This window comes from Oppia nitens, unplaced genomic scaffold (genome assembly GCF_028296485.1).
Source record: "Oppia nitens isolate AA-2021 unplaced genomic scaffold, nextdenovo-longstitch-racon4-pilon3 scaffold28_pilon_pilon_pilon, whole genome shotgun sequence".
NCBI lineage: Eukaryota > Metazoa > Arthropoda > Arachnida > Sarcoptiformes > Oppiidae > Oppia > Oppia nitens.
The window spans coordinates 907,907-922,500 of record NW_026533208.1 but is presented as its reverse complement, the minus strand read 5'-3'; the positions used below and the strand labels follow the sequence as shown (position 1 = coordinate 922,500).

The 14,594-nt window shown below is 21.3% G+C and overlaps 2 protein-coding genes across 4 annotated transcripts in view; one reads left to right on the top strand and one right to left on the bottom strand.

Annotated features, from left to right (window-relative positions):
- Positions 1-2,048, top strand: part of LOC128954577 (uncharacterized) — a 14,957-nt gene extending 12,909 nt beyond the window's left edge. For all 3 annotated transcript variants that reach the window (XM_054300177.1, XM_054300176.1, XM_054300178.1), the window contains exons 4-8: positions 249-333; positions 944-1,007; positions 1,186-1,318; positions 1,403-1,539; positions 1,908-2,048. In XM_054300177.1, coding sequence (XP_054156152.1) covers positions 249-333; positions 944-1,007; positions 1,186-1,318; positions 1,403-1,539; positions 1,908-2,048 — 560 coding nt within the window. The remainder of the gene's footprint in view (positions 1-248; positions 334-943; positions 1,008-1,185; positions 1,319-1,402; positions 1,540-1,907) is intronic.
- A 5,266-nt stretch (positions 2,049-7,314) lies between these two features.
- Positions 7,315-13,989, bottom strand: LOC128954586 (alcohol dehydrogenase class-3-like). Its single transcript, XM_054300188.1, has 7 exons — positions 13,948-13,989; positions 10,417-10,466; positions 9,134-9,250; positions 8,840-9,062; positions 7,811-8,452; positions 7,659-7,686; positions 7,315-7,594 (listed from the first exon to the last, which is right to left on the bottom strand). The coding sequence occupies exons 3-7, from the start codon at positions 9,158-9,160 to the stop codon at positions 7,375-7,377; spliced, it is 1,140 nt and encodes a 379-aa protein (XP_054156163.1). The 5' UTR covers positions 9,161-9,250; positions 10,417-10,466; positions 13,948-13,989; the 3' UTR covers positions 7,315-7,374.
- Between the last annotated feature and the right edge of the window lie 605 nt (positions 13,990-14,594).

Sequence of the window (14,594 nt, the reverse complement as noted above, 5' to 3'; positions counted from 1 at the left end):
ATTGTTTTTTATTGTTTTATTTTTAATTCATAARTTTTTTTTATTCTCTAATAATAAAAATATTTTTAGATMTTTTTAGTGAACAATTTTAATATGAAAAACATWTATATTTTTCAATTTATAATTTTATTTTATAWAAGCATTTAAGTTATATACAGTATATATATATATATATTGTCTATCTATACTATCTATCTTTTTTATTATACTAACAAATAATAATAATTATTATTATTATTATTCATTAGGTATTCCCATCCGGAGTGTTATGGTGTTGGACGACGACACCTGTCCAGCGCTGTTACAGTCATGTTATCCGCAAAAAGATTTAAAGTAAGTTTACGACTGTTAGCATAWTAACAACAACGAGTCTAAYAAAATAAAAWWTTTYAATAAATTATGAATATATTCATAACATCAGACAAACACATGTATGTRTGTGTATGTRTRTGTGTATGTRTRTGTGTATGTGTATGTGTATGTGTATGTGTATGTGTATGTGTATGTGTATGTGTATGTGTATGTGTATGTGTATGTGTATGTGTATGTGTATGTGTATGTGTATGTGTATGTGTGTATGTWTGTGTGTATGTGTATGTGTATGTGTATGTGTATGTGTATGTGTATGTGTATGTGTATGTGTATGTGTATGTGTATGTGTATGTGTATGTGTATGTGTATGTGTATGTGTATGTGTGTATGTGTATGTGTATGTGTGTATGTGTGTGTGTATGTGTATTTGTGTATATGTTTATGTATGCTTATGTATGTGTATATATGTGTGTGTATATGCGTATGTATGTATGTCTGTTATAATACAGTAATAATAAACATATTCAACTAAAAATAAAAAAAGACAACAAAAAATTGTTTATATATTTGATGTATTCATTATATACATAATATGTATTACATATATAATATATCTCTCACTTTATATTAGGTTTTCATTGATGATGAGATGCGGTGGTCTTATAAAAATCTACGACAGCTGTCTAATGTCAGGGGTATGTGTTGTCTTAAAATATATTAGTATATATATATATATATATACATATGATTTATTTCTCGGGGTCCAGACTACTAGACACCCCAACACAACYAACCCCTCCCTTAAACTAAAATATACCATTTATTTATACTATTTATATATATATATATATATATATATCTATATTTTTATAGTCRCTTTACAAGAGTCTACTGTTGTCCGACCGGACGACTTGCGATGAATTGATTCAACTGTTGCTTAACTGCTATAACTTGAATGAAAAATCACAAAAGTTTGCCTTATATGAAGTCTGTCCTTCACGTAAATGTATGTATCGTTTATCCCAACAAAAAAAAATAACAAAAATTTAATTGAAAACTAACAAAAAATTATCGCAATTTTTTTTTGTAGGCGAACGCAAGCTTATGCCCAATGAGATACCGTTGGCCATACAGTCCCAGTGGCCAAACCCCGACGTATTTGTGTTTCAAATGCGCCGAAATATTATCGTTACTAACGAGGATTATCATCAGTTGAGGAAACGTGAGGTACAGTGAAACTAAACTAAACTAAACTAACCTTTTATWTGCACTTTTTTTCACACATACCCCTAATACAGGTAACGGACTGTTACCCTAACCTAACCTTACCTTTCAATTTTGAATTGAATTTCGTTTTAATAATAATTATATTATAAAAAAAAAACTCATTATATGATAATATACTCTACACTATACTATACCCTTAAAACATCTTAATTGTGTGAGAAAACAATTATTTATTTTCAACAAAAAAAAAACACTTAACTGTTAACTGTTTTTTTTTAAATTTAAAATTTWAATTYTTTAAAAATGTTTYTCTCATCCCATGAACCCCTTCCTCATCCTCTCTCTCTCTCTCTCTCTCTAACCTATAGTTACCGTGGAGTAAGACATGTGACCGATCGGGAAACGTTATGTTTCATCTGAACCGCAGGGATGAGGTCATCACCAAATCRATACATTCGCCGACATTGAAGCCATCGTTCAATAATTTTGACAACTATTTCTATATTTGATTTGATTTTTWYAAAAAAAAAAATAAAATAAAATAAATTTTTATTATATATATATATACAGTATATCCAAACTCTATATATATACTGTGTATTATATATATCAATCAAATATTATAYAAATATATATATATTTTTGTTGTTATAAATGTTTTTTTTWTAATTTTTATTTTATATATATATTAATAATAWTAATTTTTTTTTGATTGAAAGACTAGTCGTTATATACCCAAAATTCATACTTCAGTACAATATATTACTGTAAATAAAAACTAAAAATAATGTTAAGAGAGAGAGAGAAAAAMAAAACAAAAAATCTAATGTAAACACAATTATCCGGACATTAACTTACATTAAGTTTTTTTTTTTGTAAAAAATATTATTATTGATATTTTTGTTACTCTCAAATATATATATATAAATTGTATGTTATGTTTGTATACCGTAATTGCATTTTTTTTGTTTGTAAACGCAAACCTCGATTATATTTCACTTGAGACTACTATCAAACAAATAACAAAAATTTATATATATAAAAAAAATAAATATAAATAAATTTTTAGTAATATATACATACATTAAGCTATTATAYATATATATATTGCATTACATTACCAAACATACTGTAAACTAACAACCCTTCCCTTCCTATATATATATATATATATCTACAATAATATACAGTAATTGAAATTTTWAAAATCATTTTTGTGTAATGTGTTTATATACAGTATAAACATTAGTATTTTTATTAAGCAAACATTTATATATATATATATATATAAAACACTCAACACTTTTATTTTATTATCGATAAATTGTTTTTATTTGTTGTTATTTTATATTTTCTCCCCAAAAAACAATATTTAATTAACTTTTTTTWAAAAAAACTTTTCAATTTTTAAAGTATTGATTATTATTATWTTTTTTGTTTAAAATAGTTTTAATTTAAAAATAAATAYRTAAAATATTTACTAATATTATTWTTTTTTTTGCAAATTGTACGCAAAGTTATTTCTATATAAATTTTTATTAACATTTTTATTATTATTATTATTATTATTATAAAATTGTTTTTAACTATACTATTAACTGCTTGTGTGTGTATGTGTTGTGTCTCCAGAGTTTTAATGCATTTATTAATTAACTCATTAAAAATAAAAATATCTTTATATTATATATATATAAATATATATATATTGATATAAAATAATTGTAAAATATATTTTTWTAATTTTATATTTTTAATGTATTTTATATATATATATCATAGTTTGTAAATTATTTGTTGTATAATATACTAAWATATAGTATAAAATACTATATATATATATATATATATATATATAGACAGTATATCTTAAAATAAATAAATATATAAATTGATTATGAAATTGTCTTTTTTTTTGAAAAAAATAAATTTATTTAWAATATACCAAAAAATACACACTGTTTTATCATCACATGATAAACACATTACATACTATTTTTTAGGTRTAATTTATTTTTCATTTAATTAGAAATTAATGCATTATTTTGAAGAAAAAAGCTATTACTTATAATTTAAAATATTAATATTAAAAAAAACATAATAATTAATTTGCAAATAAATTGGACATAACTTTTCAACAAACATTACTACTACTACTATACTACTACTACTACTACTACTACTACTACTACTACTACTACTACTATATTTGAAATTAATTAACGCAACTAACAAACAAACACACAGTAAGTAATAAAAAAAAAAATAAACAATTTTTGGCTTTATATGGACGTAAAAATAATTAATAAATAAAAATATTTTWGTTAATAAATTTAAAAAAATGAAATGCTTTTAATGTAATATCGGACCGAAAAATTTATTATTATTATTATTATTATTAYTATTATTATTATTATCATTATTATCATAGGGAGCAATCAATTGAGTAGTGCCTCATTTTTATTAACACACACACACACACACACACACACACACACACACACACACACACACATAGGACGCCCACCTACTAGAGCTCAGGGCTTGACTTATAATATTATATAATAATAATAATAATAATAATAATAACACATACCTTACCCATACAKCTCTTATCGCTAGTTAAGTGGTTATGATTTGAAATGTTGTTATGTTTTTTTTGTTGTTATATTATTTTAGTTTTRTTTCATCACATATATATATATATATATATATATATATTRTATMATTTATATAATAATAATAATCATATATTTTTTATGCTAAAGTATTCAAATCATGTTTTTGAATATATTATATTATTATATAAATATATTTATCATATAGTTATGCAATTTGTTTTTTTTAATYTTATAGACCACACAGTTTTTTAGTGATATATAAATTATATATATTTTTAATTTATTTTTTGTTAATATTAGTAATTTAATATTTTTGTTGTTTGATTACTTTAAAACATATTTAATAAAAATTAGAGAAATCAATTAAATAAATTGATATTTTTTTGATTAATAAAAAAATTTTTTTGCATCTTTTYATGCCTAATAAGATTAAAYWGTAATTTATTATAAAWATATTATTAATATATTTATCTTATTTTTTTGATAAGAAATTATTCAATTATTTTAGTTCTGTATTTCRTAAGATTATATCGCATATTAAATAACATATATATATATATATAAGTTATACTMTATAACTGTTAATAAACTYATAAATTAAAATATTTATTAAATAATAATATTATTAACAGTAMTAATCATAAGTATTAATGATTAATATTTATTTGTATAGACATAACATTTAAATTACATTTAAAGTTAGTTTTTTTTTTTGTATTAAACAAATATTTTGCAAATTTCATGCAATAATCATATATTAATATATAAATATTRTTTATCAGAAATTTTTTTTGTGTATAATTAAAATATTAAACTAAWATATTTATAATCTYTTTTATTCATAATATTATTATTATAATATAAACTATAAATTTATTTTTAAATATTGAATTTAGTGAAAAAAAATTGCTATTATTTTTTATTCATACTCTAATATACTCATTKAATWTATATATATTTAAATGATTTATTATTATTATTATTAATATTGTTTCAATTACACTAATATAGWGTATTAACAAATAAACATAAAAAATATTATCTAATTAATGGTCAAACAAATTAAATTATAATATTATTTTTAAAAAATTAATTGAATTTCCATAATTAATTGGAGCAATTTGATTAATATGGAAATACAAYATAAAATAATTATTTATTAATTTAATTTACAAATAWAAATAAAATATAAATAAWTTAATAATAATAATRACATWAAATAATTTTACATATTATCAGTAATTTAAATCATAAACAATATTTTATTGATTTWAAAAATATTTTTAAATATATATATAAAATTAACAATTGTCAATAAATAATATTTTTGTTATTCAAAATTTAAAAAAACAATTTTATAATAATTTATTATTTTTATTAGTTTTTTTCTAAATAATTTATTTTTATTTTGTAACTTTAGATTTGCACTCAAATCATATTCAATTAATATATTTTTTATAAAATAMTAATAATTATTATTACAAATCAATTTGTTTGCCACAAATGACTTTATAAAGAGTATTATATTAGGAAAGAGTTATTATAAAATAATTTTTTATATAAATAATCAGTCAATTAGTCAAAAATAAAAAGCTTTTTCCATATATAGATAAATTGCTAATTATCTTTAAAAAAACAAATAAAACTTATAAATTATAAAAATATAAAATAGCACACAATAATAATAATAATAATAATAATAAAACGTTTTAAATATAAATCATTACTATTAGCATAGCTATCAATCAATCAATTTTGTTTTAACCCAATATCTAAAAACAAAATTTATTTTTTGTATATAAAAATTMTTTATTTTATTATATTTAATTTCATTGGATTTATTTMCGTTAAAAATCTATTTTWTTTAATAACTACAACAAAATTATAATTTATATTTTTAGTTTGTTTCTCAATTAATCAAAAAACAATTATATAATAACTATTTTATCTATTTATAAATATAAATWCATTTCTATTTAACAATAAGTTATAAAACACTATAAAAACACAATAGCTAATAAAACATTTAAAAAAAATTATTATTATTTGATTGGCCTGGATAACTTATAGATTTAGTTAATTGACCAAGTTTTCTACTATCAGTAATGATTTTATTAAAATTTAATATATATTTATTACAGTTTATTATAACTTATAATTTATAAATATAAACAAAATTTGAATATTAAAATCAAAAAATAAATTTTTTAAAAACCACTCAAACCAGTCAAAGCTTTTCTATTAATATAWATATCGATAAATTACTAATTATTTAAATTAAATATAATATATATTAAAAAAATTAACAAATAATAAATAAAAACTATAAATATTGTATAAATCATTACTATTGATTAGCATAACWATCAATCAATTAGTTAACCAAAAAAAAAAAAWTATTTATCAAAATTGAAATAATTAGTTTTAATATAAATTATTTACTATCAATAACACAATACATTGTTAAAAAAATMTAATAAAAATATAACAATAATTTAATTTTCAAATATATTAAATTTGATTGGCCATAACCTAGATAAATTTTTTAAATTAAAATGTGATTAATCAAACTATTATTATTATTATTACCAATGATTTTAAATATTTATTTGAAAAATATATATTTTAATATAAATAATAATCATTTAACGATAATTGGATTTTTTTTATAAATTATAAATCACTAAATTACCAATTATTTAAATCAAATATATAATTTATATTTTTATAYCTATATATCAATATTAACACATAATAATAATAATAAAAAAGCTAATAATAAAATATATATATATATAAAGTAMACATAATTTCAATTGASATTAGCTATAGAWATCAATCAATTAGTAAACTAAYAAAAATAAAWTTAAAAATAAAATAAATTTTTTAAACTCATTTTACCATTAAAACAGTTTCCGAKTTATTTTGAATATTTATTTCWAWTAAAAATCAATAATTRTTTTTAATATTTCCAGTAAATTATCAATTAACAAACAATACTTCCATTATTAGGRTTATTAAAAAAATACAGATTTATTATTATATTATCAAAAAAAAAAACTATTTAAAAAAACACACAATCAATGGGTTAATCAAAAAATGCCATTTAAATTGTATATTGTTTTTMCCATTTTATTTASATATATATATAAAAATATTGTAATAATAATAATAATAATCGGTTGTATAATCGGTTTTATAATCGGTTGTCTCATCATTAATAGTAGACAATTGTCCGCAACGACTCTCCCGAATGCATCAGTTGAAAGGCATCGTTAATCTCAGMCAACTGTTTCGTATGAGTGACAAACTCGTCGACCATTAGCTTCTTGTCCATGTATTGGGCGACCAGTTTCGGTATACTTTGACGACTTTTCCAGCCGCCGAAWGCCGTTCCCTTCCAAGTACGGCCGGTTACCAATTGAAATGGTCGGGTGCTATATCGGGAGATACATTTATTATACATATATCTATATATWTAAWKWATAAATAAATAATTACCTWATTTCCTGACCACTAGCGGCCACACCTTTTTATTTTTAGACAATTTCATAAAAYAGACAAAAAAACATGAGAAGCGATTAGGTAGTCATACACACACACATACACACACACACCAAATAGACTATTATTATTATTARTATTATATTTACCGATAATAACCGAAACACCCCAACCCTTGTGACAGGACTCCAGTGCGGCTCTCATGGTCTGGACATTGCCRATACACTCGAACGTATAGTCCAGTCCGCCGTCGGTCATTTCGACCAGTACTTCCTGAATCGGTCGGCTATGGTCTCKGGGATTGACAAATTCGGTACAACCAAACTGTTTGGCCAWTTCAAATTTGGCCGGATTTACGTCGACACCGATCACACGTTTGGCGCCTCTCAGTTGRCARCCGTGAGCAACAGCCAGWCCGACGGTTCCCAATCCCCAGACGGCACAGTTGCTGCCCKGTTCAACATTGGCCGTATTCAGGGCAGCGCCGACACCCGTAGAAATACCGCAACCAAGCAAACASACCTTRTCSAGGGGTGCATCGTCGGTAACTTTGGCTACCGATATTTCGGCCACAACAGTATATTCGCTGAACGTTGATGTACCCATAAAATGATAGAGTGTCTGGCCACGGCACGTAAATCTTGAAGTACCGTCGGGCATCAGACCCCGGCCCTGAGTCAACCGGATTTTGCTGCAAACATTGGTTTTCGGACTCAAACAAAACTTGCATTCACCGCACTCGGGTATATACAATGGTATAACGTGATCGCCCGGTTTGACTGATGTCACACCTAATTAGATAAATAAATATATAAAATAAATTTTTTTTTAAAATCTTAGGAATCTCCACTGATTGGTGATGTCCACACACATATTCATACATACATACATACACACACACACTCATACATATATGTACACACATACACACACACATTCACACATACATACATACATACATAATAATACACACACACACATACAATAATACACACACACATACATACAATAATACACACACAAATTCATACATACACAGATAAATACATAATAATACACACACACACATACACACACATACATACATACATAATAATACACACACACATACAATAATACACACACACACACATTCATACACACTTACACACAACCACTAACTAACTAACTAAACTAACCGTCGCCGATGCTCTCAACAATACCGCCGCCTTCGTGGCCCAACACACACGGAAAGGTGCCTTCAGGGTCGTGACCGTCCAATGTATAGGCATCGGTATGGCAGACACCGGTGGCCACAATTTTGATACGTACTTCACCCGATTTTGGCGGTTGGACAGTGATTGTCTCCAGTGTTAGTGGCTTTTTCGCCTCCCAGGCCACTGCTGCCCGACATTCAATAGGCTGTCCATTGAATAAAAAAAAACAAATTATTTAATAAAAAATTTAATTCAATTAACAAATTTTTTCAATACTTTTCCAGTAGTTTCTTCAAATCCCATAATTTTTCGTTGTTGTGATTGTTGTTTGGATTTTTAATTAATCAAACAATTATTTTCTGTTGTTTTTATGTTTAAACAACAAAATGTTTGCTACAAAAAAAAAATAAAATAAATATATTATTGTTTTTAATTAATATTTATATATATCTATATATATATATATWTATATTTAGTCAATGAATAAATATTTCAAAGTTTAAAATTTTTAATTCTCACTTTTTTTAAAAAAATAAATAAAATAATAAAAACTTATACATAAATATATTACAATAATAAGTGATTCAAATAGTGAATGTGTTTTATCAAACAATTTTATTTTGTGTGGAAATTTACGGTACTCTCTCTCTCTCTCTCTCTCTCTCTCTCTCTCTCTCTCAATATTTTATGGGTTATTTTTTTGATGATAAAAAATACAGTACATTAAAAAATAATTATCATATCTCAAAATAAAGTGCATTATTAGTACTACTAATATACTGTATATATACTAAAATATAATATTTATTAGCATATTATTTAAAATATTAGTTTTTTAAAAATGAAATTAACTATAATTTTGTTTAAAAAAAACATTATATGGGATAATGACTGTCAATTGAATATATATATATATATATATATGGTATAAATTGTMTGTATTTTATTAAAATAAAAATAAAAGCTTAGTWTTTAATATCAATTTATAATAACTATAAACTTAATGAAAATTAGTTTTTAAAGTAGACTTATTATTATTACTTATAAAAAACAAGTTCATTGATATATATATATAAGTGATATATTATATAATATGATATCATTTAAAATGAGATTATTAGACATATATTAATATMTATATATATATATATAATTTATATAATTAAAACTTTCCTAGTTAAATTTATAATATATATATATATATTTTTAAATTTAATGTTTTAATAAATCACCAAAAAWAATTATCAATGTATTTTAAGTAAAATATAATGTAAATATTGAAAAAAATAACATGGATAATTATAATAATAATATGGCAACAATGTAATATATGCTATCAATTTGTGACCTTGATCATATTTTTAATAATCTGATAGGCTGTAAATTGTAAACTTATTTTTTTTTTAAATAGAAATAATCATTAATTAATTAATTTTAAAAAWATATATATATTATTTAATATAATATTTTTGGACATTTAAACTAAACAAATATAAAAGTTTAAAAAGTAATAATATATAATAATAATGTATTTTTTAAAAATATTATTATATACTCACCGATAGTATAGTACTGTATATCGCAATATATCCAACAATACTATTGTTTGCTAAATATATTCAACAAATAATAATAAAATAATAATAACTTATGTATAAAATAGTTGTAATTATACTACAAATTAATGTATAAAGTTATGTATAAATAATGTTTTTATATGATAGATAGCAAAAAATTATTTGTATAAAAGTTATTGTTAATTAAAATTATTATTATTATTATGGATAGATATTACAGTACATGGATATACGGCATTTTTATTATTATTATTAACTACCAGTCCCCTTAACAAACGTTTCTATGGTAACATAAAATCATATGTTCAAAAAAAATTCAAACATATGTTTAATCGCCGGCAGTCTACGTATGGTTGTGTAGAGTTAGCAATAATAACGTCGTATTTTATAAATATAAAAAATACACACAAAAAATAATTGCATAAATATATAATAAAAAAAATTATCAAAAATTATCAAAATTTAGTAACACATTGAATTATTATTTTCAGTAATTTCGTCATGTTTGTTATTATAAATCTTAATTAATTGAAAGTTATCGAAAGAAATTTTTTAATTATATATATTATTTTTTATATATATATATATATATATTTTATTAATCAAATTATAGAGAATTTTTAATTTAATTTTAAATACTTTTATTATATAAATTTTATATTGTATATTACACTTAAAAATATTTATAAATATTATTTTTAGATTAGGTTTATTATAATATAATATATTTTAATATAATAAAACTATTTTTTTATTTATAATGAAATTATATTTAATTTTTACTAAATAATTTTATAATTAAATAATTCTAAATTTTATACTAAAATTATTTAATATCACAAATATTTATTTTTGACTTTAAAGTCGAATATCTCGAAAATTATTTGACACAATGAAAATTATTATAGTTATTATTTATTATAGTTGTCATATTTATAATTAGTATTGAAAAATATACTTTGATTAAAAATATTTTAAAAACAAAATAATCACATGATTTACATGTGATTTTTATATAGAGGTATTTTGTATTGTATGCATAAAAGTATTCAAAATTTTTTGTGTGTTATCTTTATTTTATTTTACATATATATGTTATAATCTTTTGTGTAAATATAGACACATTTTTGCCTATGCCTACATATGTTATAATGTGTATACAATTTTTGTGGGAAATTTAAAAATACTATTTATATATATATATGATATATATAATATATTTATAATATATAAAGTGTATAATAAAATTATTATATATTTTATATATATATTAATCCAAATTATTTATAAAAAAATATAATTAATTAATAAAATAAAAATATTTTTTAAAACATATCAATATATGTCAATTGATTTCCGGATTTTTTTATATTTTTGTTGTTGTTGTTGTTGAAAATATTTTCAAACAAAATAGTTATTGAAAAAAATATCTGTTTAATTTTATAAATTGAAATATAATTAAATAAATAATTTTTTTTTAAAAAATATTTAATATAAAACATAATAAAAATTTGTTATGATTTGTTAAAATTTTTAAAAAAATATATATAAATTTATTTATAAACTATACCATAGCTAATATATGTTTTTTTATTAATTATTATTTTATATTTGCATTTATTGCATAAATTTATATTAAAACTTTTTTTTATTCATATAATCATAATAAGTATTATCAAACTATTATATATTTATAAATTGGAAAATATTTAATAATTTACTTAATAATTTATCATATTTAAAAAAATAAAAATAAATATTTATTCATTTAAAAATAATATTATAATATATTATAATTAGTTTTTAATATTTAGAGWTTTTTTTATGAATGAAATTAAAAATAATTGCCTAAATAAAAATCAATTAAAAAATTTTATTTTTTATCAATATATGAGACAATGACAGCTAATTGATTAGTAATTGATTTTTTAAATATATTTTTTTTGTTGATATAAATTGTCTGCAGTTTATAAAAATAGTCTTAAATTTTTTTTCCAATAAACTATTACATAATAACTGATTAAAACTAACCAAAAAAAAAGTTTTTCATCGATTAATCACTAAATGTCAATATAAATGAAATGTTTTATTTTTTTTAATTCAAATAACAATTATTATTATCCGTTTACTATAAAATGTCAATATATTAATAAAAATTTATAATTTATATATATATATTAAAAAATAATTTTTAAAAATTTAAAGTAACATTAACCATTCAAATATGTTTAATGTCCAAAATAAAAATAGCCAATAATATCAACAYARTATATTATTGACCTTGATCATTGTACTACAGTAATATACAATCAAATTAAATATATATATATATCTATATAAAATAGTTAATTAAAATGTTAATATCAATTGAGACATTAGTTTAATCAAAATTATCGTATTATTATTATTACAGTATTATTCATTATACTATACTGTAGTATATAAATTATTAATGATATTTTAAAATAAAATATATAAAACATTTCATTGATACTTCATATACAGTATATATATTCTCCAACAATATTATCATTGATATACTATTCAAGTAAGAAAAACTTTGTAATTAATTAAATTAATTACTAAATTACTGTATAGAATAAAAAAATTGAAATAAAATACTTTAGATAACATGTTTTAGGCAAATATATAATCAAAACTTGAAAAGCGATTTATTTTTAATTAATTTATTTTATATGAATGAAATGTATTGTTATTATATAACTAATTATTTAATACATACACACACACATACATACACACACACATACATACACACACATACATACATACACACACATACATACACACACATACATATACACACATACATACACACACATACATACACACATATAGACACATACATACACACACATTCACACACATACACACACATACACACACATATACACACACACAYACATACACACACATACATACACACAGTATTTTGAATATCAGTCCCTATTAAAAACCCGTTGCTATAGTTTGTTTAGCTCATAATACATACATAATTATATAACATAACATTATAAACATACGGTAAAAATATCATATGTTTTTTTGCTAAGTAAAGCGCAAACTCTTTATATATATAATATTTTTTTYTAAATTTTGAATATTTGTGTTTAGATTTTGTTGTTGTTGTTGTTGTGTTGCATATGATAGTAGAGATAATGTTAGACTATATATATATATATTGAATAGAGAGGGTTGTAAGCAACAACAAAACAAATTTTCCGGGAATATAATAATAATATGAAAAAATATTCCCCAACAACAACAACAACAATAAGAGACTGGAATATTCTGTATCAATTTGAATCAATATTTATATATATATATATATATATATACTGTACATCAATGTATATTTGCAAACATAAAAAAATATATAAATATTTTATCATATGATAATAGGCTAACAACAACAATATTATTTAAAAAATTTCCATATCTGAGCAAAAAAATATATATATATATATACACTTATTGTTTGTTTGGCCTAACCTAACTCCTCACCCATCAGTACCAGCTCAGGGATTATTGCACACACACACACAGGAGCACTAGTATGTATGGGTCCCCGGGTGTGTGTGTGTGTGTGTAATGTGTATGTGTGTGTGGGGGGGAACTGTATGTTTTATCAGTGAAGAGCATGCGTTTGTTTAGTATATACAGTATATATATATATATATATACTGATATATATATATATATGTGTGTATATATTTGTGAGTTGAAAATATCATAATATATCTTAATGTTTGTGTATAGAGATATTGTTTGCAAGCGTTTATGTTTAGAAACAGAGAGAGAGAGAGAGAGAGAGAGAGAGAGAGAGAGAGAGAGAGAGAGAGAGAGAGAGAGAGAGAGAGAGAGAGAGAGAGAGAGAGAGAGAGAGAGAGAGAGAGGGATAGACTTTCCTCTCATCCAGTGTTTCGCTAACACAAACACATAACATACCAACTGTTTGTGTCAAATGTTTTTATTTTATTTGATTTTATTTTCATATTTTTTTTTGTGTTGAACTGAGATGTGTTTGTRTTGCCATTCAATTCAAATGCATTTAAACTACTACTAGTAGTAGTAGTAGTAATAGTAGTCATATGTATGTRCAGTATATATATATGATATGATATCTACTAATATTAATA